Source organism: Anolis sagrei, chromosome 1 (assembly GCF_037176765.1).
Source record: "Anolis sagrei isolate rAnoSag1 chromosome 1, rAnoSag1.mat, whole genome shotgun sequence".
Lineage (NCBI taxonomy): Eukaryota > Metazoa > Chordata > Lepidosauria > Squamata > Dactyloidae > Anolis > Anolis sagrei.
The window spans coordinates 21718024-21745906 of record NC_090021.1 but is presented as its reverse complement, the minus strand read 5'-3'; the positions used below and the strand labels follow the sequence as shown (position 1 = coordinate 21745906).

The window sequence follows — 27883 nt, the reverse complement described above, 5'->3', positions numbered from 1 at the left end:
CTAAACACCATCCCCTTCCTCCCACCCCCTCACCCCTATACCCCCCCTTCCCCCCCCCTTATTTCCTTCCCCCCCTCTTCCCCCCCCAACTTATTTTATTCAGTGTTGTTTATAGAAAATCTACTAATAAAAATTTATTATAAAATTTTGCAAAACATGACCTCATGTTAACTTGGAATAACAGAAGGAAAGATGAGAAAATGTGCATGTCACAGCTTCTAGAGATGTGATCCCTTACCTTTCCTCCAATCATAACAGTTCTTGGTACGTAGGACTTTTTGGGGTCTTTTCTGATGCCTAAAAAAGAACAACACAACAAAAAGAAGATGGATTATGGATTCTGGTTAATTTCCTGAACGTGCCTCCTCATAGTGGGCAAGCCTAATAAGCTGGTAAATATTGAAGTCAGTGGTTCACACTGAAGGCAAAACGAAATGGCATCGGATTCTCTTATGCTACATATACAACACGCCTATGTACATGGAAAAGAGTATGGGAGCAGCATTTCTTCAGACTGTAGGTAGGAAAGAAATGCTCCCAAAAAAGGTATTTGAATGTAGACTATTGAGACATCAAAGAGAGATATTGAAAGAAGATCACGTCTGCTACCGGATAAGGTAAAGGTTTTCCCCTGACATTAAGTCCAGTCGTGTCCGACTCTGGGGGTTGATGCCCATCTCCATTTCTAAGCCAAAGAGCCAGCATTGTCCATAGACACCTCCAAGGTCAGGTGGCCGGCATGACTGCATGGAACGCTGTTACCTTCCCACTGGAGCAGGATATGTTAGCTTGATAAACCGAGAAGTGAAATACTCACACTGCTAATAATAATTTGAATTATTATTTGTATTTACTGCTATTTCTACCTTGAACAAGAAGCTACTTCAAAAGTTTGCAAGTTGAAATACTCACGATTGTATAGAGTGATGATATGAAGGCAATTGAGGAGTTGCCTTTTGTATTCATGAATTCTCTTGACATGAACATCAAACATGGAGGAAGAATTGATTTTCACCTTGTACTGTTCCACCAAGTAGGCTGAGAATTTCTGTTTGTTCTCCTGCAAATAGAAATTTGAGGTTGAGATTACTCTCTCTCTCTCTCTCTCTCTCTCTCTCTCTCTATATATATATATATATATAGGTAAAGTTAAAGGTAAAGGTTTTCCCCTGCCATTAAGTCTAATCGTGTCCAACTCTGGGGGTTGGCATTCATCTCTGTTTCTAAACTGAAGTGCTGGCATTGTTCACAGACACCTTCAAGGTCATGTGGCTGGCATGACTGCAAGGAGCGCCGCTACCTTCCCACTGGAGCAGTACTTATTGATCTAATCACATTTGCATGTTTTTGAATTGCTAGGTTGACAGAAGCTGGGGCTGACAGTGGAAGCTCACGCTGCTCCCTGGATTCAAACCGCCAACCTTTTGGTCAGCAAGTTTAGCAGCTCAGAGGTTTAACCCACTGCGCCACCGGGAGCTCACACACACACACACAAACACACACACACATACATATAATATTATTGATAATATATATAAAATCTCTCTCTCTCTCTCTCTCTCTCTCTCTCTCTCTCTCTCTATATATATATATATATATATAATCAAGGTTCAGATCAAGATGGGATATATTCCTTTATTTCTGTTCTTTCCACGTTGCCTTTTTACCTGTTTAACTTTGGCTACATCCCTGATAAAAGCTTCGTCATCAACGAAGTCCAGCAGCTTCTTTAGTTGGCTGAGATCCGTCAGAAAATCTTCCCCAATTTTCTGTGGTTTTAAAACAAAGGGCGGAAAAAACAACCAACAGATTTGTTCATATGGTATTTTCACAAGAGTATAACATCCACCCATTTATGAGATTCTGGAAAACAGCACTATATGAGATTGGTCCCAAACAAGCAAATCCTACAAATATTGCTTGTTTTTGCACTGCATTCCCCAGAATCTCTCCATCAAAATATGCTGAGACATAATGCTGTAGTATTTTGGGAAAGATGGCCAATGGCTCTTCCTTTAAAACTAAACATTGGGAATGTTTGGCAACTGAATTAGTCACCTACTTAACCCAGAATTAAGCGTTAAACCCAACTATGATGAATTAACATAATTTTTGCAATTGTATGCACTGCAATTTCATAAACTAATAAACCATTTCATAAACAATTTCATAAAGTAATAGTGATTCTTCTGTCAAGAACATGTGTTGTTTATTTATTTACTGGCTTTATTTACTGCAGAGGCAATTGGGGATGGATCTACACACAAGAATTAATGCAGTTTGAAACTACTTTAACTGCCATGGCTCAGTACTATGGAATCATGGGAGTTGTAGCTTTACAAGGTCTGTAGCTTTCTCTGCCGAAGAGTTTTGGTGTCTCGTCTGTTGGAGCATGCAAAGAATGAGTGTGTGTATGTGTGTAAAATAAGATGCATGAAGCTGATTGGTCAGGCAATGCCCGGGGAGCAGGTTGAGCCTGGGACTTTTGGATACTGTTACATTTTTGTTTAGGCTTGAGCTTTGCAAGTGCAAATCGAGACAGTTTTTGAAGAGTGAAGCAGAGAGAGACAGAATTTGGAGTGTGCTCTCACTTCATAAGCTGCTGAAGGAGTTTATTTCTACATGGACAAATGAAATACCATTTATATCTCTCATAAAAGGACATTATGAGAATTGGTGTAACTGATCACATTGTACATTTGTTCTGGATTTACAAAGAGTAAACTTCTTGTTTTTTTTACTGTTCATCTGTTTGGCATATTTTCTTTCTCTGGCAAGGCAGCATGTGGACTGATCAAACATGAACTACACATGGTTTATTATACACTAGACGTCCCCTGCCATGTGTTGCTGTGGCCCAATCTGTGTGTGTATATGTGTGTGTATATATGTTTGTGTATATGTATATATATGTGTGTTTGTGTTTATATATGTGGGTTCGCACATGCGTTGTAATGTATTTTTTTATTTTTTGGCTTTTAAAGTCTCTTCTGCTGTGTTTTACAGTATTTTTATGACTGATAGTCACTTGTTGGCCTGATACATGTATTGTGTCCAAATTTGGTGTCAACTTGTCCAGTGGTTTTTGAGTTATGTTAGTCCCACAAGCGAACATTACATTTTTATTTATATAGATTACGCCCCATCACCGAGCTACAAATCCCAGGATTCTATAGAATTAAGCAATCTCCTCCATTCCTTTCTTTAAGCTTAGATGCATTCTGATGACAAGAACCTCCATTATAAAGTAATAGGAAATATTCCTATCCATGGATTGATTTTCTCTAATGCTTCACCTCCGCAATGATATCAGAGAGCCCTGGGTTGCACAACAGGAGCCATCGCCGGGGAGTGATCCCATTTGTCTTGTTCTGAAACTTCTCCGGCTCGATGTCATAGAAATCTTTAAATCTAGAAAAAGAATGGATAATAAAACATTCAGAAAAATATTCTGCATTGGCCAAGTCTCATTGAAGGCCAGATGATAACAAGGAGCAGAATCACAGAATGCTGCAAAGCTCCAAAAAGCAAAGACAGCTTTAGGTGCATTAATAGAAATAATTAATAGAAGAGAGTAGAGGGATTCGGTTCTCTTCAGATGGACTAAGCCAGGCATGGGCAAACTTGGGCCCTCCAGGTGTTTTGGACTTCAACTCCCACAATTCCTAACAGCCTACTGGCTGTTAGGAATTGTGGGAGTTGAAGTCCAAAACACCTGGAGGGCCCAAGTTTGCCCATGCCTGGCTAAACAACTTGTTTTCTGAGGCTCAAGGGACACTCACACTGAATTTTTCACGATCTCCGAGTGAATCCTGGCCACCCCATTGACTGCATGAGAGCCAATGACGCACAGATGGGCCATATTGATCCTCTTGCAGTCCCCTTCTTCGATCACAGACATTCGGCGCAGGCGGTCAATGTCTCCAGGATACAGGGCAGCCACATGCTGTCAATGACACACAAGAAGCAAACAGCATTTTATATGCCTGTGATATCCAAGCCCCTCTCTCTTCATACAAGCAGCTCTAGACAGACTTCCAATATCTCCAGTTAAAAGGATCAAGCAACAAGGGGTTGACAGACCCAAGAAAAGATCACTGTGAATGCTATAGCTCTACTTTTGGAAGAATTCTGTGTTTCAACCAGAATAGATCAGCCATTTCCAATGCATTGCCATTCAAATGTTTTGTACAAGGGCCAACAGGGTTCCACCAAGTTCTATAAAGAGGCCGAATTGGAGGCTGCCCACCTTGACGCAGGTACAGACTGAGTTTGCTCCTTTAAGCTTCTCTGTCCATTTAACACAGCACCTCCTCTGATCAGATTCAGGCTACTTACATCCAGATGCTTCTGATTGATGGCATAGATGATCTCCAAGTGCCTGGGCAGGAGCTTCTCAAACATAGTAACAGGCCAGCGCTCCAGAGCTTCGGGCAGCACAGTGTGGTTGGTGTATGCACACGTTCGCTTTGTGATATCCCAGGCCTAGGACCAAAAAACAAATGGGGGAAAAGAAGTAAGGTAGAAGCCTCCAACTTCAATAGAATACATGGAGCAATCAAACAATATCTTATATACACCAAGCTTAAGTTGAACCCTCCTTGCTGCTTGTACATCTGACTTCTGACTTCTGCCTTCTTACACTTTAGTATGGAGAGTATGTGCTGTGTGCTTTGAGATCTCTCTCTGCTTGTGTGTCAGGAGAGATGTAGTGCTTGGATAATTTTCCCTCTCTTTTTTAAACCTTAGAAGAGATGGGTGTTAGAGTAGCTCACACCCAGTTCTTGATTATTAAGAAATAAAGTTAGTTCTTTATTATTGTAAACAAACCTTTTGTGGGTTTTTTAAAAAAAGTTTGGACTCTGCATGTTTGCTTCCTAAGCTCTGAATTCTTTACAGCCACACCACATGGCACACTTCATGCTCTGCTCGGTAATTAGCTGATGCTCAACTTTTGTATCCTGTTTGCTTTTGGATGCTCTGCTATATATTTTAGGGTAGTTTTCCCTAACCAGGGCTGACCCTACTTAGACATGATCTGATGCTTTTAGGATATTTAGGATGAAAGAATTAGCAAATTAGCAAATTGTTCTGGAACAGCTGTTCCAGGAGCTCCAATTTTATTTGCTTGGAATTAAATGTTTGTTTGCAATCTCAGGCTTGAGATTTTGCAACAGGGTGGCTTCCTGTTATAGTTTGCAGTCATAGGGCAAGCCCCCTGGTCCATCTTAATTTAGCTTTGGTTCCGCCTCTTTTTCTGGGTTTTGGGAAGAGGGAGGAACCATTTCAGTTAGTTTTCTACAGGGAAGTCAATGTACAGGATGTGTACAGATTTCCTCCTGTAAAAAGGCTTCGACCCTTAAGATCTCCCAGGGGAGAACCAGTCTTAAGATCATCTAAAGATTCTCGAAGGTTCCAGGCAAACAGCTTTACAGCCCTGAAGTATTCCGGAGGGAATAACAGCTTTAAGCATCAAGGATTCCAGCTAAGTGATTACAAGCCTTTTGATAGGTTCGCTCGGCGTTGAGGCGCAGTTCAGCCCGGTAGTGAATCCACATCAATAAGGTTTAAGTTCATAGTTATCCTGGGAGAAATTTAGAAAGGGGTTTTCCTTTAAAGTAAAGCAAAGAATCAGTTAGAAGCCACCAGTTGTTTGAAGCCTGAAAGTATTTGTTTAACCCTTTGAAGACAAAAGGAGTTTCTGTTGATTGTTCACCAATAAAAACTTTGTTATTTCATAAGCCTTCTAAAGCCTGTTTATGGTGAAAATCCTTCAAAATTTCTCTTCGGGCCCCCTGGCTTCCTGTTGGGCCAAAAGGTGCACGTCCTGTTTTAAAGGCTCTTCGTTTCAAGCCCAGCAGCGACAGAACACAAATGTCACTGGATAGTCTGTCTGTTTTTGGTTAGTTTTTAAAAAACCATTTGTCAAATCTGTCTTTGACAGATTTTGTTTCATTTTCTTCCACTACCAATTCTTTTAATGTGTAAGCTATTGTGGGGAGGTAAGGCAATAAAGCACATAATAAATATTGTTAGAAATACACAAAGACATTGTTCAGAAGGATAGTTTGTTGCAAGGAATTCAAGGGGGATTCTCATGGGCACAATAAAAACTCAGCCATTTTTATTGGCAGAAATTCCATGGGTTACCATCTACTTCCTCAAATGAAAAGGACTAGAGACCGGGATTGTGGCACAGCTGGCCGGGAGTCAGCTGCATTAAGATCACTACTGACCGAAAGGTCATGAGTTCGAAGCCAGCCCGGGGTCAGAGTGAGCTTCCGACCAATTTGTGTAGCTTGTTGTTAACCTTTACATCCCAAAAGACAGTTGCATCTGTCAAGTAGGAAATTTAGGTACCGCTTATGTGAGGAGGCTAATTTAACTAATTTACAACGCTATAAAAATCCCCAGCAAGTATGCAAAGAATGAAGAAGTACTTCACCAGTGTCACAAATGGACAGAGAAGCGACAGCTCCCCTGGTGGCCAGAATACCCTCCTGAAAGCTGGAATAGCCTCTGTGTGTCTGTCAAGGTCAGACGCCAGCCAATTCAGAGTAGTCTTCCTGCTTCTCCTAATACTACCAGTATTACTATCGTTGCTAGCAGACTCTATCACAACAGTGTCTGTCTATATATGTTGTGTGTCTATGGCATTGAATGTTTGCCATGTATATGTACATTGTAATCCGTCCTGAGTCCCTTGCAGGGTGAGAAGGGTGGAATATAAATATTGTAAATAATAGAGTCTATGAAATCTTAAAAGATAAAGATAAAGGTTCCTCCCTGACATTGAGTGTAGTCATGTCCAACTCTAGTGGGTGGCGCTTATTTCAATTTCTAAGCCAAAGAGCCGGCATTGTCCATAGACACCCCCAAGGTCATGTGGCCAGCATGTCTGAATGGAACGCTGTTATCTTCCTGTTGAAGCGGCACCTACTGATCTACTCACATTTGCATGTTTTTGTACTGCTAGGTTGGCAGAAGCTGGGTCTAACAGCAGGAGCTCACCTTGCTCCCTTGATTTGAACTGTCAACCTTGTGGTCAGCAAGTCCAGCGGTTTAACTCGCTGTGCCACCAGGGGCTCCTATGAAATATTATGTCCTAATAAATCTTGTTCCACCTTTGGTGACCTTCTTCGTGCTATCAAGTGGTACGAATAACCAGTGCAGTACAGAAGTGTCTCTTTCCCACTCCTTCCCCAACTCACCTTGTCCCACTCCATATGTTCCACGTCAACGAAGATCCTCATGAGCTCAGGAATAGAGAGTGCTGGGTGAGTGTCATTCAGCTGAATGGCAACCTGGAAAACGAATGACAGTATCACATGCACAAAAAGAAAAGACAGGTTGACATCCACCAGAGTTGAAGATCTGGGACACTAAACATTCAAATCTAATATGGTTTCAACCTCACCAACTGATCCTACTAAGTGAAATTCAATTCCCAATCTACTAACAGGAATATTTGGTATTGACGACTGGTTCTGTATCAGGCATACGTCCTTGACATAATGATCAGTCTAATATGACTATTATAGTAATAAATTATTAAAATTATTAAAAAGTGCTGAAATAACGATACAAATAAATCATCACTACATATTTAATCACAGTGAGATTAATATTCCATCAACAATGGCTTGGTCTCAATGCTTCTTGGCCTGTTTCTAAATTAAAAGGAGGTGATTTTGAAATGGTGCATTTTGTGATTTTTGGCTCAGGTTTCATGTTATGTATTCACCTTATCAGGGAAGGTCTCGAAGCAAGTCCTCACAGGGTCACGGCAACCAAATTTGGAAGACTTGAATCGCCGTATGATGTCCTGGAGCGTGGCAGCCACCACAAAGTATTCCTGCTTCAAACGCAGCTCTTTCCCTTCAAAGAACTAAAGAACGAGGAGTGGGAGAAGGGTTACCCATTTGCCCTTTAGCCTAATTATTAGAGCAGCTTCCAGTAAAGCAAAACAATGCAAAACAATATTACAAATAATGTATTATTTATTTATTTATTTACTATTCTTGTATACCGCTGTATCTCAAGCCCGAGGGCGACTCACAGCGGTTTCCAAACAGCAAAGACAAAAAAACAGCAATAATTAATATACAATAACAGTTAAATTACATATTTCCATTAATAACTAATAAGCAATCATCAATACACAGTTATCCCAAATCCCATCCCCGATCGCCTCAACATCCAAGCGTGATCCAAATTCATCGTCCATTGTTCCGTTCCTATGTTCAAATTACCAAAATTGCACTGAATTACTCAAGCGCCTGCACAAACATCCAGGTCTTCAACTTTCTACGGAATGTCATGAGAGATGGTGCCAGCCTAACGTCTACAGGAAGGGCGTTCCACAGCCGAGGAGCCACCACCGAGAAGGCCCTATCTCTCGTCCCCGCCAACCGTGCTTGAGAGGCTGGCGGGATCGAGAGCAGGGCCTCCCCGGAAGATCTCAAAGTCCGGGTGGGTTCATAGGCCGAGATGCGGTCAGATAGGTATCTTGGGCCGGAACCGTTTAGGGCTTTATAGGCCAATACCAACACCTTGAATTGGGCCCGGTAGCAAATCGGCAGCCAGTGGAGCTGGTGCAACGGGGGGTTGTGTGCTCCTTGCGCTCCGTTATTGCCGTTATTATTATAACACTGTACAATTAATGTATTTTGAGTGGGTTGTTATAGGTTTTTTGGGCTATATGGCCATGTTCTAGAAGCATTCTCTCCTGACATTTTGACACCACTTTAATTGCCATTTATGGCTCATAATTGGTTTTAGGATAGATGAAGGACCACAACTACCTACCCACACTTTAGGATATGCAATGGATAACATTTTCCCTTGCCTGACTCTTGACAGCACTCAGATTTGCTGGGAAGAAGCAAGCATTTGGTTTTCTTTTTACAATGGCACAATGTAAACCCTTGTGCCAGAAGGACTGAACACCGACAGGTCAGAGGTTCAAATCCGGGGAGAGTGCGGATGAGCCCCCGCAGTTAGCTCTAGCTCCCCATGCAAGGACATGAGAGAAGCCTCCCATAAGGATGGTAAAACATCAAAACATCCGGTTGTCCCCTAGGCAATGTCCTTGCAGATGGCCAATTACCTCACACCAGAAGCGACTTGCAGTTTCTCAAGTCGTTCCTGACACGAAAAAAATATGGCAGTGTAGACTCATATAATCCTGTTCAATGCATTCTATTCAATGCATTTCTCAAGTCGCTCCTGACATGGAAAAAACAACAGGATATGTACACCCTACACTACTGGAGAAATTATACTACAGAGATACTTGCAGGAACACCTCAGCAAGCAAGAGTCCAAAAGTGGCAGGCTAAAACCCAGCACCGCAATCAGTGGCTGAGACCGGGTGAGAGAATCCCTCCTGGATACACAGAAGAGTGGATGACCTAGAAGGTACTGAACAGACTGCACTCTGGGATGACAAGATGCAGATCCAACCTTAAGAAATAGGGCTGCAAAGTGGAGACCATGACATGCTAGTGTGGAAGAGAGCAAACCACAGACCACCTACAATGCGGTCTGAGCCCTGCCACATGCACAATGTGGAGCTTCTTACAGTGACACCAGAGGACAAGTTTTTAAAACTTTGTGTTTTTTAAATACATACAGCTGTACTCTAGGTTTGCTTCTGATATGATAAATAAATAGTTAATATAATTAAAAAGTTCTTCCTAATGTTTAGGTGGAATTCCATGTATCATATTTGAGTATAATGCATCATTTTAGAGCAGTCCCCAGCTTTCAAAAGAAACTTTTGGAGAAGAGGAAGGAGCTCCACTGGGAAACAAAACAGAGAAGTTCCACTAAGCATTTGGATAAGTCTGGATTCCAGCCAATATTGCTCCAAAGAGGAATTGGTCAGGGCAATATACAAGGAAAATTAAATTGAAGTTGTAACAGCATTTGGCAACTTTTCAGCCACCAATCCCAGAATCTCTCTGCAAACATGACCGTATTGGCTGGTGGATTCAAAAGAAATAACATTTCCCATTCTGGATTTTACAGAGTCGCTTACATTATCATTTGGATACAGCACTCTGGAGATGTTTTCTGCCAAGTTTCGGTCAAGAACAGCCTGGATATAATCACCAACATTAACTAGATGAGAGAGGGGAGAGAGGGAGAGAACATTATCAGTAAAGTAGTAAACATCTCTGCAGAGCAGCCTTTGCATGGCTTTCCAAAATCTATCTGAAATATATAGTCAGCCCCTTTACATTCACTGGAGTTAAGAGAACAGGTCCTTAGTAGAAGTGGGGGAAAACACACACATAAACTTTCTCGAATTGTAACATAAAGTCGCATTGGAGAACCCCCTCTTTTGAAGGTTCCCTTTCATAAGTTGTGTAGTTTCCAAAAATAAAGGCTAATCATGGAATGGAAAAGAACTTACATTCTTCAAGATTGAAATCGTTGGGTGCTTTGGCTGACCACAGTCTCATTGTATTGACAGTATTATTCTTGTATCCTGGAACCGGGGTGTCATAAGGCATGGCAAGGACGACCTATAGAAAAGAACAGAGAAAGGCAGGCTAAATAAGTAGCTGTCAAAACGTTGGCTTAACTGCACAGAGGTAGGTTAATACCTATAAAGCTCTAAACGGTTCAGAACCTGCCTATCTTCGTGACCATATCTTCCCCCATGAGCCCACACAGTCTCCAAGATCTTCCGGGGAAGCTCTTCTCTCACTCCCACCCCTGTCTCAGGCACAGTTAGTGGGGATGAGAGAAAGGGCCTTCTCGGTGGTGGCCTCTCATTTCTGGAACTCCCTCCCCAGGGAGATCAGGCTAGTACCCTCCCTATCCATGTTTCGTAAGGAACTGAAGACATGGATGTGCCGTTGTGCATTTGATTGATGATTCCTTTGAGAGATGGTCCCTAACCATGGCCTAAAATCAAGTTCCTGTATTTGATTACTGCAAGTTAAAATGACCCTATTACAACTGCCCAATTCCTATGCTGCAATATGATCTAACCACCTTTTGACCAGCCTATTCTCTAACTGGTTTGTACACCAGCCCCCCTAAAATGAGACTAGAAGTATTTCTGGTTGTTGCTTATGATATCTGTTTTATTTTGTTTATGATGTTGGTTGTATGCTGTTTTAATGTTTATTTGCCTTGTTTTAATTGTATGTTATTTTGGGCATGGCCCCATGTAAGCCAACCCGAGTCCCTTCGGCCTCTCAAGCGCGTCTGGTGGGGACAAGGGACAGGGCCTTCTCGGTGGTGGCCCCTCGACTCTGGAACTCTCTCCCACTGGAGATCAGAACTGCCCCCTCCATTCTGCCGTTCAGAAAATGGGTGAAAACCTGGCTATGGGGTTTGGCTTTCGACGAGTGAATCAATATTTCTGTGATCGGATGGATGACGATGAATGACGGACAACGAATTCACTATGACGACTGACCACTGTTATTATGTGATTGCATTTTGCTGTTTTAACGTTTTAATTCAATATGTTATATGATGTTTTTAATGATTGTTTTGTGATATTATTGTTGGAAACCGGCCCGAGTCCCCCAATAGAGGGGAGAAGACCGGTATACAAAATTGCTAAATAAATAAATAAATAAATGGAGGCGGGGTAGAAAAATAAAGTACTATTTCTACTACTACTTCTTGTACTTCTTCTTCTTCTTCCTCTTCCTCCTCTTCTTCTTCTTCTATATGCTGCACAGAGTCTCTTGCAACTACAAGGCTAAGGATGAATCTCCACTGCATAAGTAAACACGGCTGGTGGGGATGAGGGACAGGGCCTTCTCGGTGGTGACCCCCGCCTGTGGAATTCGGTCCCCAGCAAAATTAGATCGGCGGGCTCCCTCTTTTCTTTCAGAAGAAAACTGAAGACGTGGTTGTGGCTAAAGGCTTTTGGCTAATGGATTTAACGGCACCTGAAGAGTGAATTGGACCAGATGGTTGTTATAATGGAAATGCCTTTACGATTGGATAACTAATGTATTGTATTGTATGATTTTAATTTGCTTTTATTATTGTAATTATTGCGGCATCTAATCGTTGCCATTGTTAGCCGCTCTGAGTCCCCCTACAGGGGTGAGAAGAGTGGGGTAGAAATGCTATAAATAAATAAATAAATAAATAAAAATAATATAATTTGTCGCCACGTCAACTGTCATAGCTCAATATTATGGAATGTTGGGATTTGTAGTTTTACAAGATCTTTGCAAGATCTCTTCTGCCAAAGCATGCTCAGGATTCCATAGCACTGAACCATGACAGTACAAATGTGTATCGTCGAAGGCTTTCATAGCTGGAATCATTGGGTTGTTGTAAGTTTTTTGAAATTGCTAGGCCATCAAATGCTAATCAAATTGGCCAATTGAAACATTCACACCTACCTCCAACAGTCAAGAGTTCTTTCTCCCACCCTAGACCTTCCACAGATATATAAACCCAATTTTCCTAGCTTCCAACAGACCACACAACCTCTGAAGATGCCTGCCATAGATCCAGGCTAAACGTCAGGAGAGAATGCTTCTGGAACATGGCCATAGAGCCCGGAAAACTTACAACAACCCAGTTCAAAAGTGGCCAAACTACATTAACTGCTCAGCATAGATGCATCAAAAGTAAAGAAAACAGCAGCACAAAATATATTCCAACTCAAATAGGCATTTGGTGTGCATCTACACTGTAGGATTAACTATAGAGAAAGAAGCAATGTTGTACAGCGTGACCATTTGGTTGATTGAAAATCTCTGCTATGAAAAGAAGGGACTCAGTGGGAGAAAATCGCTATGCCTAAATCTGATGTGACTCATGGGACGGCTGTGCAGCTAACATGCTGCTCCAAGTAACTAGGAGGGGTTTTTTTAAAGGATGTATGGAAAATTCAGAGTTTAGTCATGTTTCCCTTCTGAATAGCTGAAGGATGGCACCGGTTCCCAACCCTGAATGTTCCAACAGCAAAGAACAGTTGCTTGTTTAATCAGTAGCTCCGAGGAATGCTTTTGTTGGAGTCAATTAGATGCTGCCAAGCAACAAAGGTTGAGAGCCACAAGGATTGTGTACATGGAAAGGGCTCCAGCACACAGGAGACCCAAATATGGCCTGCACGGCTTTCAGCACAAAATCATACTTTGAATAAAGGCCTCTTGTGCTTGGAAAAACTCATGATAAACATTAATTCGTCTTGTTTCTAAGATGCCAGCAGCCCATTTTGCCTCCAGCATTGTGATGAGATTGTGAAAAATAAATATGTTAGAAATGGTTTCTCTGATGCCAGAGAACAAGGGTTATCCACAGATATATAAACCCTTTTTCCTAGTTCCAACAGACCTCACTACCTCTGAGGATGCTTGCCATAGATGCAGGCAAAACGTCAGGAGAGAATGCCTCTATAACATGGCCATATAGCCCAAAAAAACTTACAACAACCCGGTTATCCAAGCTTTTGGCTTTCAATCCCCCATTGCATTCTTGAACTGATACAGCATGACCTCTGTATCGCAGCACCAGTATCCACAGGTTCATTCATCCACATCCATCAAAATATGCCCTCTCTAGGCATTTTCTAGAGCAGGTATGGGCAAACTTTGCCCCTCTAGGTACACCTATGACTGCTAAAGTGTAAAATAACTAAGGTATAACATGACTCCTGTATCTGCAGGTCCCTTATCCATGGTTTCATTGGCCCACATCTGACAAAATAGATGCTCTCTGGGCATTTTCTATGTCCTCCAGTATGACTCTACACTAGTCTTGGGATATGGTGATGCTTATGCTGCTGAACTGCTGACCTGAAGGTCGGCAGTTCGAATCCACAAGACGGGGTGAGCTCCCACCTGTTAGTCCTAGTTCCTGCCAACCTAGCAGTCCTAAAACATGCAAATGTGAGTAGATAAATAGTTACCACTTTGGTGGAAAAAGGCAAAGAGATGCTCCAAGCAATCTTGCCGGCCAGATGATCAGGAGGTGACAATGCAGGCTCCCAGAGCCAGAGATGAGCACTGCCTCCCAAAGCCGAAAATGAAAGGAGAAGCCTTGCCTTTGTTTGTGTTTATGTGTCTCATGTGATTGTTAAGGCATTGAATGTTTGCCTATGTATGTAAATGCTGTAACCCACTCTGAGTCCCCTACGGGAGAAGGGCAGAATATAAATAAAGTGTATTATTATTATTATATTATTATAGAAGACCTTTATTTTAATAGGGTTTGCTATTATCCATGGTTTTACATGTCCACCACAGATGTGGGTAACTTCAGATAGTCTTGCTGGCTTCAGGATATTCTCTGAGCTGTGGCCCAAAGCAAGTATCTTTCAATCTCAGTTCTTCCTAATGTGTGTCTTCCACACATATTTCTAGAATACTATACCTGAGTGAGAGGCCAAGATGAAGTACTTTGGCCACATCATGAGAAGAAAGGAAAGCTTAGAGAAGACAATGATGCTGGGGAAAATGGAAGGAAAAAGGAAGAGGGGCCAACCAAGGGCAAGATGGATGGATGGTATCCTTGAAGTGACTGGGTTGGCCTTGAAGGAGCTGGGGGTGGTGACGACCGACAAGGAACTCTGGCGTGGGCTGGTCCATGAAGTCACGAAGAGTTGGAAACAACTGAACGAATGAACAACAACAATAACATACCTGAGTGTCAACCCATTTAATGCCATCGGGAGTGTGATCCACCCGTCCATAAAAGTGCACAGGAAGCATGTACTCCGGGCGGGCTTTTTCCCAAGGATTGCCATAACGCAGCCAGTCATCAGCCTCTTCTACCTAAAGAAGAAAGAAAGAGATTAAATACAGAGACCTTTGTCAAGGTGTACCAACAGGAGAAAGTATGCTATTAATGTGCGGATCTTTTTTGGTGGGTGTGGAATTCACTCTCAAGAGAGACTCCTTTGGCACCCACCCTTGGCATCCATCTTTCCAACCATTTGGGGCCTGGCTCCCATAACACTATGTAACAAAATTTGAAAAACCTTCTGTTCCTGGTTTGAAAGTGTCATTTCCTGTTTCACCGTGTGACACTTACTTTGAAAGTAGCTGTTATACTCCAGAAACTTAAAACTATGTTGCATTGGTTGAGACTCAATGAGATACTCATTGAAAAACTATAGCAAAATGTGCTGCAGGATGTCGGAAACATTTTCCATGTTTTTTAAATGATAGACCCAATTAGAAAATGACATTTATAACCCAGGAACAAAGAGCGTGTCACATAGTGTTATAGTACAAAGTTATTTATTTACTAGCCACCCCCTGCCACGTGTTGCTGTGGCCCAGTCTGTGTATATGTGTTTTGTGTGTGTATATATTTGTGTATATGTGTGTTTGCGTATATATATGTGGTTTTGCACATGTGTTGCAATGTAATTTTTGTTTTTTGGCTTTTTAAGTCTCCTCTGCTGTATTTTTCAGTGTTTTTATGAGTGATGGTCACTTGTTGGCCTGATAAGTGTATTGTGTCCAAATGCGGCGTCAATTCGCCCAGTGGTTTTTGAGTTCTGTTAATCCCACAAACGAACATTACATTTTTATTTATATAGAATCAGGGGAATCAGAGCAGCTTACAGAACCCACATACAGCAAACATTCAATGTCGATTATACAATCAACAAGGACAGACAACACAAGCAGAGTGTTGTGGTTCAACAACAACAGCATGATGGGGATGAGAGTACAGCATGATGGGGATGAGAGTGAGAGTGCAGAGAGTGCAGCTGATGATGTTGGCTTTCAGTTTTCTCAGTCACAGCCTGTATCTGTAGAGAGGCCGCAGTTCTCACAGGAAAGGAATGCAGGTGATAAGACAGACGCTGAGAACCAGGGTCAAGGTGCCCAGGTGTTAAGACGGAGCCCACGGATTGCGGCCAAGTGTTGAGATCATCAGTTTGGTGGAAAAGCTTATTGTTTTGATGTTTAGTGAATATATGCTCTGCTCTGGGGATTTTTGGGTGTCAGTTCCAACGTTGCTTTAAGGCTAGCTCCAGCTCCGGGCCTTGGGAAAGGCTGCTTCATGCCATTTCATGCTTTTTCATGGACTTTACACTGAACCTGTGCTTCAAGTCTCCTGCTTTGGCAATATGGATTATATTGGATTATAACCTGTACTATTGATCTTTTCACTGCTTATGAACTGCCTTTTGTTTGGAAACCTCACAATAAACTATATACCTCACAACTGTGGCTGGTTTATTACAGAGAGCAAGGTGAATCTTACTCTGAGACACAACACAGAGGTAAAGGCAGTTTCCCATCTTATTTCTGGCATCTTGGAGGCTTTACTCAACTCCGGCCACAGGGGAGTGCTGTTGTTCCACCTTCCATGCCGAGGAGCTTTCCTCCAATCGATGTCCTTAAGGATGCCTTTATTATCTCCCCACTAAAAGCGTTCTCTATTTATCTACTCGCATTTCTACTTTCAACCTGCTAGGTGGGCAGGTGAGCTGGGGCTACCGGTGGGTGCTCACCCCAACTCATGCTTGAACTGTCGACCTTTTGATCGGCAGGATTTTTCTGCAGCACAGTGGTTTAGCATGCTAGGGTAAGCCCAGCCTGAACAAACTCTTGTTGCAGTAGAAGTAAAGATGAACAACAAAAACTTCCAACCAAAGACATCTGCCAAAGAGCGCTGGTGCCTCACCAAACTACAACTCCCACATTTCCATAGCATTGAGCCAGGACAGTAAAAGTGGTGTCAAACTGCATTAATTCTAGCATCTAGACACCCCCCCCCCCCCGAGAAAAGAAAGTAGGGAAGCTGTCAGTCTAATTCACAGAGAAAGGAGTTTCAGCTTATGGAGCAACAACTGAGAAGGCCCCCTCCAGTGTTTCCACTAGACATATTAATGGATGGTGGGAGCTATAGTCCAAGATACCTGGAGGGCACCAAATTGTAAAAGGCTGCTCTGGCCAACAACACTGTGTATGTGTATGAGCTGTGCATGTTTACCTCTAACCTACGCAAGACTATTGTCATTGATTGCTATACGGGAATTGTCTGCTTGCTTCTATGAAGGGTCAACATCATAATGTTGCATCCATGGTTCATTCCACACCATCTCAATACTTATCCCCAAACCCAGGCAGAAATCAAGTGCCAGTTCGATCAGAATTGGAACAGATCAATATTATTCTAAGCGTCTGATTAGCAAAGCTTCTTCGGCTATCACAACCTTCTCCTGAGCATAGTTATCTCTGGGAGCAGTTGAAAAAGGAGAGGCAATCAAATATGGAATGATCTTTTCCTCGCCAACCCACCTGCCAACCATCAACAACCTTCTGATTAAAGATGCCAAACTCGTAGCGGATCCCATAGCCGTAGGCTCCCAGTCCCAGCGTTGCCATAGAGTCCAGAAAGCAAGCTGAAATGGCAAGCAACCAAGATTTTGTTTAAATTAGTAGTCAGAAATAAACATCACTCAAAAAAGAAGAAAATTACTTTGCTTGCCAGAAACTCTGTTCAGAGGGAATAGGATGAACAAACCAGATTAAGAGGGGTGAAGTCCTGGAGTGCATCTATACCAGGCGTGGGCAAACTTCGGCCCTCCAGGTGTTTTGGACTCCAACTCCCACAATTCCTAACAGCCGGTAGGCTGTTAGGAATTGTGGGAGTTGGAGTCCAAAACACCTGGAGGGCTGAAGTTTGCCCATGCCTGGTATATACTCATGTATAAGTGGAAAGCTGAATGAAAAGCAAGTACCATAAAGCAAGATATGATGGTTGTACCAAAATTCCCTGCTTACCTGCCAGTCGACCGAGTCCTCCATTGCCCAGGCCGGCATCTTCCTCAATTTCCTCCAGTTCTTCCAGATCTAGACCAAGCTATTGAGAAAAGTAAAACAAAAACAAAAAAACCACATCATTCCTAGCCACAGTCACACTGATTTAAGTGAGTCTACTCCAGATTCCAACACACTGTGTCCAGAAGGAAATTCAATTATGGGTGTATCTACATTGCTGAATTAATTCAGTTTAATACCACTTTTAATTGCATAGTTCAATAAGATGGGATCACAGGAAGTGTAGCTAGATGAAGCACCAGCCCTCTTGGGCAGCAAAGGCTAAAGACTTTGTAAAACTACAACTCCTGCAATTCTACAACACTGGACCGGGTTTTAGCACAGCAGGTTAACCACCAGCTGCAACAAATCTTGCTAAACGAAAGGTTCGCAGTTTGAAGCCCGGGTCGAGAATGAGTGCTCAACATTCAGCCCAGTTCACTGCCCACCTACTCTGTTTCCCTGAAAATAAGACAGTGTCTTATATTATATTTTTGCTCCCAAAGATGTGCTAGGTCTTATTTTCAGGGGATTTCTTATTTTTCCATGAAGAGGAATTCTTATTTATTGTTGAACAAAAAAAAGAGAACATGTATTATATACTGTACAGTAGTTGTCAGTATATAATAAATATACTGGCCCTCATACACAGGGCCACAAAAAATAAAGGCTGCAAAGTACCTGGCTTCCACACACTGTCTGGAGACTCTAATGATCTCCCACAGCAGGGATGGTATTGCAGCTTCCGGCCACCAGGAGGAGCATGCTTCCAAACAAAAACATGGATAGGTCTTACTTTCGGGGGTGGCCTTATATTTAGCAATTCAGCAAAACCTCTACTAGGTCTTATATTCAGGGGATGTCTTATTTTCGGGGAAACAGGGTAGCAGATCAAAAACAGCTGTGAGTAGGTAAATAGGACATCCCCAAGAACATCAGACAAGCCCCAACATTGGCAGTCTTTAGAAAGAGCTTGAAGACGTGGTTGTTCCAGTGTGCCTTCCCAGAATAGGAAACTCCAAACATCATGTCCCAAATGCACTTTACTAGAGATTTAAGATTATCTGCACACTGCACCTATCTCCAAAGACCTATCAATTTCCCCGTCATGCCCAGCATTTTAAAAAATTTTAATCATTACATTTCGCCTGGCCTTAGTTTTAAATGCATCGTGGTGTTATTGTCTAATGTTTATTGCTATTGTTTTAATGTTTATTGCTTTGTTTTATGAGTTTATTTATTGTTGTATTTGTTATGCTGTTGTTTTATTGATGTGTTGGGCCTCGGCCTCTTGTAAGCCTCACCGAGTCCTTCGGGAAATGTTAGCAGGGTATAAATAAAGGATTATTATTATTATTATTATTATTATTATTATTATTATTGGTACCGCTTAAGCGGGGAGGTATTTTAATGGCACCATAAGGAATGCAATGCAATCAAAGGAGGAAGTCTGTGAACAGGGCTCTTTGGCATTTGTGGATGGAATGACAGCACCCCCTCACCCCCGTGGCCGGAATCGAGTACAACCTCCAAGACGCCGAAGATGGGGAAAGCCTCTATATCTCTATCTAAGTACTGTGTCTGTCCTGTCAGTGTATAACGGCACTGAATGTTTGTCATATTTGTGTTATGTGATCTACTCTGAGTCCCCTTTGGTGTGAGAAGGGCGGAATATAAATACTGCAAATAAATAAATAAATAAATAAATAAATAAATAGTGAAGCTTTATTTATACCCAGCCTCCATCTCCTCAAGGGGACTCAGGGTGGCTAACATGACACCGAGCCCAACAATTACAACAATGCAAAATGAACCCAACATGCAATCACAAAATCATACATAAAATGAAATACAATAAAATATATGAAAAGAAAATATTACAAAATAAACACAGGCTACATAAAGCTGCATTTGCTAATAACACCTACATCAGCAAGAGTTTGTTTTCTGCTAAAGAGGTGTCAATCTGCATTAATTCTACAGTGCAAATTCACCCTACATTAGGAAGAATGTTGTTGGAGTTCAGCCTGTGATTGTGTTTCAGGATCAGGGTGCTTTGGATGTAAAAAGTGATGCCAATGAATCTCAAGATGGCAATGGTTTGGTCAATGATACTGATGCAGGGAAGAACCAGGAGATCCCTGTGCAAAGCGTAGTTTCCCATGAGAATGTCCCTGAAGGGTGTGGGGATGATAGTGTACTCCCTGAATTGTTACCAGAGAGTTCCCAGGATTTGGGGCTTGAAAACAACTGGGCGCGTGGCTCAGCTGCAAGACTTAATGAGCAAATAGAAAGGTGAGAGGAAATTAGTCAAAACAGACAGGCCGAACAGTGCCTTCGGCGTTCTGCCAGGCTCCGACAGAAAAAGATATGGGGATCTCAAGTAAAGCGAAACCAATTCCTGAGTGCATGGAATAGCTTAACAAGGGGATAAACGTTTCAAGTATGGGATATATTGTCAGATGAAGCATCGTTGGATTCAAGTGTAGTTCTTGTCCTTTGTTTCATGGAAGCTTTGCTTGGAAGATTCTTGTTCATGGTTTGGACTCTTGGAATGTATAAATGCCTAATCATGCCTTAGATTAATGTTTCCTGTTTTTTTCTGAATTATATTAGAGAAGTGTGGACTTTGTTTTATTGACTTTGCTGAACTTTACCCTGGACTAATTTTGCTCCTATTTATTTATTATTTATTTATTTTGTGGTTTTATATACCGACCCTCTCACCTTCAAAGAGGGATTCGGAGGGATTTCTATCTTCTTAAAAAGGTAAAGGTAGTCCCCTGACATTAAGTCCAGTCATGTCTGACTCTGGGGTGTGGTGCTCATCTCCATTTCTAAGCCGAAGAGCCAGCATTGTCCGTAGACACCTCCAAGGTCATGTGGCCGGCATGACTGCATGGAGCGCTGTTACCTTCCCGCAGGAGCGGTACCTATTGATCTACTCACATTTGCATGTTTTCGAACTGCTAGGTTGGCAGAAGCTAGGGCTGACAGCGGAAGCTCACGCCGCTCCCCGGAATCGAACCTGCGACCTTTCGATCAACAAGCTCAGCAGCTCAGTGCTTTAACCCACTGCGCCACCGGGGGCTCTATCTTCTTACCTAATTGGATTTACCTATTTCTTTAAAGTGTTTTTTATTAATTATCTTCAACAAAAGGATTGTTTTCCAATCAACGGTGTGGTGTTTACAGTCAGAGGGTTTTTCCTGTCCTGGAGTGCAACAGCTGTATAGATATCGTATTACCTCCATAACTCCCTAATTTTAGCATAATTTAAGTTATGACAGTATATCTCTTTCTCCCGGTACCAATACTCTTACAAAGAAATATAACTCCTTTCTTTAATTTTAAGTAGAAATCAAAACATAGCGGTGAGATGACATATCTTCTGTACTGCATGCTGTGTGTTCTGGAGCTTCAAAGGCAACCGATGTAATTGCCTTTGTTTTCCCCCCACCTGTGAATGTCCTTAGCTTGATTGTTTTCCAAAGAAAACAACCTCAGCCCCACATAACTCTGAATCTTCAAGCTTAACCATATATCACTTTTACAGCCACTGATAATAAGGAAAGGATCCATGACACAATATTTGGCAGTGCTTTCCAAAAGGAGGATAGGAATCCATGAGTCATGCCATTTTAGCAATAAACAACTGTGTGGGAAGATTGGATTGAAACCGTGGGGCATAAAAACTAATAGGCTCTCAACAGACAAAGCTCTGACTCAAATTTCAACAAAGAACAGGTAAGAAGTATGGCTTAGTTTAAAGAAGTGGGAGGAAAAGAAACAGAGGATACATCAACACCAGGCCTAGGCAAACTTGGGCCCTCCAGGTGTTTTGGACTTCAACTCCCACAATTCCTAACAGCCGGTAGGCTGTTAGGAATTGTGGGAGTTGAAGTCCAAAACACTTGGAGGGGCCAAGTTTGCCCAGGCCTGATCTACACTGTAGTTTGATATGAAATCCTGGGAGTTGTAGTTTGATGAGGCACCAGCACTCATTGGCAGAGAAGACCTTGCAAATTTGCAGTTCCCATGATTCCACAGCGCTGAGCCATGGCAGCTAAAGTGATGTCATTTTGCATTAATTCTACAGTGCAGATGCAGCAAGAGAAGACAAATGGTGCATTTGCATAGTGACAGGATTCAGAGATAACTCTGATCATAGCCTGCAATGCAAAACAAACAAAACAAAACAAAAATACACTATTGAGATGTCTGAAACCCATTCCTATTCAATAAACAATAACTGCTTTGAGTTCCCCCCAGGGGTGAGAATCATAGAATCATAGAGTTGGAAGAGACCTCATGGGCCATCCAGTCCAACCCCCTGCCAAGAAGCAGGAATATTGCATTCAAATCACCCCTGACAAATGGCCATCCAGCCTCTGCTTAAAAGCTTCCAAAGAAGGAGCCTCCACCACACTCCGGGGCAGAGAGTTCCACTGCTGAACGGCTCTCACAGTCAGGAAGTTCTTCCTAATGTTCAGATGGAATCTCCTCTCTTGTAGTTTGAAGCCATTGTTCCGCGTCCTAGTCTCCAAGGAAGCAGAAAACAAGCTTGCTCCCTCCTCCCTGTGGCTTCCTCTCACATATTTATACATGGCTATCATATCTCCTCTCAGCCTTCTCTTCTTCAGGCTAAACATGCCCAGTTCCCTAAGCCGCTCCTCATAGGGCTTGTTCTCCAGACCCTTGATCATTTTAGTCGCCCTCCTCTGGACACTTTCCAGCTTGTCAACATCTCTCTTGAATTGTGGTGCCCAGAATTGGACACAATATTCCAGATGTGGTCTAACCAAAGCAGAATAGAGGGGTAGCATTACTTCCTTAGATCTAGACACTATGCTCCTATTGATGCAGGCCAAAATCCCATTGGCTTTTTTTGCCGCCACATCACATTGTTGGCTCATGTTTAACTTGTTGTCCACGAGGACTCCAAGATCTTTTTCACACGTACTGCTCTCGAGCCAGGCGTCCCCCATTCTGTATCTTTGCATTTCATTTTTTCTGCCAAAGTGGAGTATCTTGCATTTGTCACTGTTGAACTTCATTTTGTTAGTTTTGGCCCATCTCTCTAATCTGTCAAGATCGTTTTGAATCCTGCTCCTGTCCTCTGGACTATTGGCTATCCCTCCCAATTTGGTGTCGTCTGCAAACTTGATGATCATGCCTTCTAGCCCTTCATCTAAGTCATTAATAAAGATGTTGAACAGGACCGGGCCCAGGACGGAGCCCTGCGGCACTCCGCTCGTCACTTCTTTCCAAGATGAAGAGGAAGCATTAGTGAGCACTCTCTGTGTTCGTCCACTTAACCAATTACAGATCCACCTCACCGTAGTTTTGCCTAGCCCACATTGGACTAGTTTCCTTGCCAGAAGGTCATGGGGGACCTTGTCGAAGGCCTTACTGAAATCCAGGTACGCTACATCCACGGCATTCCCCGCATCTACCCAGCTTGTAGCTCTATCGAAGAAAGAGATCAGATTAGTCTGGCATGACTTGTTTTTGATAAATCCATGTTGACTATTAGCGATGACTGCATTTGTTTCTAAGTGTTTGCAGACCACTTCCTTAACAATCTTTTCCAGAATCTTGCCCGGTATCGACGTGAGGCTGACCGGACGGTAGTTGTTTGGGTCGTCCTTTTTTCCCTTCTTGAAGATTGGGACCACATTGGCCCTCCTCCAATCTGCTGGAACTTCTCCCGTTCTCCAAGAACTCTCAAAGATGGTTGCCAATGGTTCCGAAATGACTTCCGCTAGTTCCTTCAATACTCTGGGGTGTAGTTGATCTGGCCCTGGGGACTTGAACTCATTAAGAGCGGCCAGGTATTCCTGGACGACTTCTTTCCCAATTTGGGGTTGGATGTCCTCCAATCCCTCATCCACTCCATCTTGCTGAGGTTGAAGACTCTCTTTTTGTGAGAAGACCGAGGCAAAGAAGGCATTAAGTAGTTCTGCCTTTTCCCTATCCCCTGTCAGCATTGCCCCATCTTCTCCTCGAAGAGGTCCTATCGCCTCCTTGTTTTTCCTTTTTCTACTGACATAAGAATAGAAGCCCTTTTTATTGTTTTTAATGTCCCTGGCAAGTCTGAGCTCGTTTTTTGCTTTAGCCTTGCGGACCTTTTCCCTACAGGTGTTGGCTATTTGTTTGAATTCTTCTTTGGTGATTTCTCCCTTTTTCCACTTCTTGTGCATGTCTCTTTTGTGTCTCAGCACAGTTAGAAGTTCTTTGGACATCCATTCTGGCTTCTTTGCACTTGTCCTATTTTTTCTCTTTGTTGGCACGGTTTGCAATTGCGCCTTGAGTATTTCACTCTTGAGAAATTCCCATCCATCCGTAGCTCCCTTGTCTTTTAGTATCTGTGTCCACGGAATGCTGCTCAGCGTTTCCTTCATTTTTTGGAAATCAGCTCTCCTAAAGTCCAAAATGCGGGTTTGACTTGTCTTAGTTTCGGCCTTCCTTTGTACCTCAAATTGCAGGAGCACATGGTCACTTGCCCCTAAGGATCCTTCCACTTCGACCGCATCGATCAGGTCCTCCGCATTTGTTAGGATGAGATCAAGAGTAGCCAATCCCCTTGTTGCCTCTTCTACCTTCTGGACCATGAAATTGTCTGCCAGGCAAGCGAGGAATTTGTTGGACCTTGTACTCTTGGCCGAGTTTGTTTTCCAGCAAATATCGGGATAGTTGAAATCGCCCATGACTACTACATCTCTTTTCTGTGCCTGTTTGGTCAACTGTTGGCAGAAGACTTCAAAGGCGGTATATAAATACTGTAAATAAATAAATAAATAAGCCATAGTTTGTGAGAAGTTGTCAGACTAGGATCTCAAAGTATGATTTGATTCAAATTTGCAAAAGTGGTCTAACTTCTAACACAGGAGTGGGGAAAATAAGGCTATATTTCTGGCCCTGGATTCTGTATGCACCCATCTCTTCTCTGTCCGTTAAATGGAGTTAATTGTTACTCCTAGAAGCCTCCAGGACTTGCTTGTTGCATCCACCCACCCAAATGATTTAACAATAAAAAAGAGATTTTTCAAAAACAGGGTCTCTTTCATACTGCACAGTTATAGAGGTATGATTCCACTTCAACTGCCATGGCTAAGTAAGTATATAGGCAGAAACACTAAGCACTGGACCTTGAAGTCAGCATTTGAGCTAAAGGATTAAAACAGCAGAAGACTAGAGATATAATGGGTTGTTGTAGGTTTATCCGGGCTATATGGCCATGTTCTAGAGGCATTTTTCTCCTGACGTTTCGCCTGCATCTATGGCAAGCATCCTCAGAGGTAGTGAGGTCTGTTGGAAGTAGGAAAATGGGTTTATATATCTCTGGAATGACCAGGGTGGGACAAAGGTGTGAATGTTTCAACAGACCACCTTGATTAGCATTTAATGGCTTGGAAGTGCCTGGGGGGAATCTTTTGTTGAGAGTGATTTGATGTGCCTGATTGTTTACTCTCTGTTGTTTTGCTGTTGTAATTTTTGAGTTTTTTTAATACTGGTAGCCAGATGTTGTTCATTTTCATGGTTTCCTCCTTTCTGTTGAAATTGTCCACATTCTTGTGTATTTCAATGGCTTCTCTGTGTAGTCTGACATGGTGGTTGTTGGAGTGGTCCAGCATTTCTGTGTTCTCAAATAATATGCTGTGTCCAGGTTGGTTCATCAGGTGCTTCTCTGGTTGAAGTAGTCTGCAGTGCCTTTCATGTTCCTTGATTCGTGTTTGGGTGATGCTGCGTTTGGTTGTCCCTATGTAGACTTGTCCACAGCTGCATGGTACATGGTAGACTCCTGCAGAAGCGAGAGGATCCCTCTTGTCCTTTGCTGAACGGTGCATTTGTTGGATTTTCTTGGTGGGTCTGTAGATTGTTTGTATGTTGTGTTTCCTCATCAGCTTCCCTATGCAGTCAGTGGTTCCCTTGATGTATGGCAAGAACACTTTTCCTCTGGGTGGATCTTCATCTTTACTCTCGTGGCTTGTTCTTGGTCTTGCAGCTCTTCTGATGTCTGAGGTGGAGTATCCATTGGCCTGGAGAGCCCAGTCTAGGTGGTTCAGTTCATTTTGGAGGAGGTGCGGTTCGCAAGCATCCTCACTACCTCTGAGGATGCTTGCCATAGATGCAGGCGAAACGTCAGGAATGCCTCTAGAACATGGCCATATAGCCCGGAAAAACCTACAACAATCCAGTGATTCCGGCCATGAAAGCCTTCGACAATACAGAGATATAATGATTCCACAGCTCCTCCTGGCAACGTGTTGCATAGCCCAGGTTCCCCTAACAACCTAATTTTCAGTCTAAATGTATATTGTTAGGCAGAAACCATGACAATATGCCCAAGCATCTCATGTTACAGCAGGCTAAAAATTAGAGACATTATCAAACTAGGTCTCAGAGGAGAAACATACCTGGTAAATGGCTTCATCACAGGCATTCTGCAGTCCCAGGTTGACCATTGTATTCTGAAGCGTTCGTCCCATGTAGAATTCCAAGGACAGGTAATAAATCCGCTAAAGCAAAGGATGAGAAAACACCATTAGAGTTTATGAGCAGTGCGTTGATTCACATCCCAGTCTGCACATTGCTGAATAAAGAAAGCTATAACCCCGTCCTTCTCAACCCCCTCCCCGGGGGGGGGGGGGCACTAAGGGTGGGTTACAACTGGCAACCATTAGATGTCAGCAACAAAACAAACAAAAGCAATATAAACACAAATTAAGCATTAGTTAAAACATTATCAAATATCAGTTAAAACATTAACAACAATACGGTTGTATGTCAGCCTGTTCAGCCCGTGATTGTCTTTAATAATCAAGTTGCTTTGGATGACGGGAATGACAATGTTGTTCATGTTCAAGTTGATTCTTTTGAAGGGAATGGGGATGCTGTTCATGAAGATATTTCTGAAGGGAATGGGGATGATGGTCTGTTTCCTGGGCCTAGGTTTAGGGATGCGGGGTCTGAATGCAGTTCACCTGATGGCTTAGACAGGCCTGTGTTGCTCCCGACCATTAATAGTCTAGCTTGCTGTCGACCTATGCAGCCCGACAGTTGCATCTGTCAAGTAGGAAATTTAGGTACTGCTTTATGCAAGGACATTAATTTAACTAATTTATGATGCCATAAAACCTTCCAGCAAGTGTGCGGAAGAATAAGGAAGTACCCCAAGTGTCCATCAAGAGGACGGTGACGCGGCAGCTCATGGTGGTCGGAATTGAGAATACCCTCATGAATCCGGAAGCTGGAATGTTAAATTGCCTCTGTGTCTGTCTATATATGTTGTATGTCTAAATGGCATTGAATGTTTGCCATATATATGTGCACTGTAATCTGCCCTGAGTCCCCTGCGGGGTGAGAAGGGCGGAATATAAATACTGCAAATAAAAAATAAATAAAATCTTTGGTGGCATAACTTCCAGCAGGGAGTCTTGCCCTATTCATGTTAATGGAGCTCATTTCAGCAACCTTTGGAGGACAATGCTATATATAACTAAGCACAAATCTCATTTAAAGTGATAAAATAAGCTACACCTCACCAATCAACTTGATCAAATTTCTCAAGCAGCTCTGAAATATTGATGAGGTCTTGGTCTAACTCTCAGTTAAAATGGACAAGGATTTAAGAAGCAGACTTCGAATGGAAATCCTTCACTTTTGCTCAAACCATAGTAAACCTGAAGGAGATGCCCTCTGATCTCATCATCATTAACTGTACATGGCCTTCATGTCTATTTGATGCAAATCACTTTTCCAATGATATTCAAAATGGAGGAAGAGCCTTGCAATTGGTACAGGATGAGCATCCCTTTTGTGGAATCCCTAAATCCAAAACACCTATCTAAAATAGTCCACATAGATGGCGGAGATAGTGACACTTTTGCTTTCTAGCGGTTCAAGGTACTTAAGCTTTATTTCATGCACATTTTTTTTTAAAAAGCATTGTATATTAGGCTAGGGGTACAAAATGTATATGGAACACAAATTCTGGCTATAGACTTGAGTTCCATTTCCAGAATATCTCATTATGTACACATAAAGAAATGCTGGTAGTCCAAAATCTAAGAAAAATTCCAAACTCCAAACCAAGCAATTCAAAT

At 42.4% G+C, this 27883-nt stretch overlaps 1 protein-coding gene across 1 annotated transcript in view; it reads right to left on the bottom strand.

Moving 5' to 3' along the window:
- Positions 1 to 27883, bottom strand: part of PYGB (glycogen phosphorylase B) — a 58071-nt gene that overhangs the window by 12448 nt on the left and 17740 nt on the right. The window contains exons 2-15 of the mRNA XM_067463198.1: positions 26195 to 26296; positions 17739 to 17817; positions 17253 to 17356; positions 14634 to 14765; positions 10421 to 10532; positions 10043 to 10125; positions 7745 to 7888; positions 7212 to 7304; positions 4339 to 4485; positions 3783 to 3946; positions 3297 to 3411; positions 1668 to 1769; positions 913 to 1060; positions 239 to 297 (exon numbers count right to left, since the gene is read on the bottom strand). Of these exons, the coding sequence (XP_067319299.1) occupies positions 239 to 297; positions 913 to 1060; positions 1668 to 1769; positions 3297 to 3411; positions 3783 to 3946; positions 4339 to 4485; positions 7212 to 7304; positions 7745 to 7888; positions 10043 to 10125; positions 10421 to 10532; positions 14634 to 14765; positions 17253 to 17356; positions 17739 to 17817; positions 26195 to 26296 (1584 nt within the window). The remainder of the gene's footprint in view (positions 1 to 238; positions 298 to 912; positions 1061 to 1667; positions 1770 to 3296; positions 3412 to 3782; positions 3947 to 4338; positions 4486 to 7211; positions 7305 to 7744; positions 7889 to 10042; positions 10126 to 10420; positions 10533 to 14633; positions 14766 to 17252; positions 17357 to 17738; positions 17818 to 26194; positions 26297 to 27883) is intronic.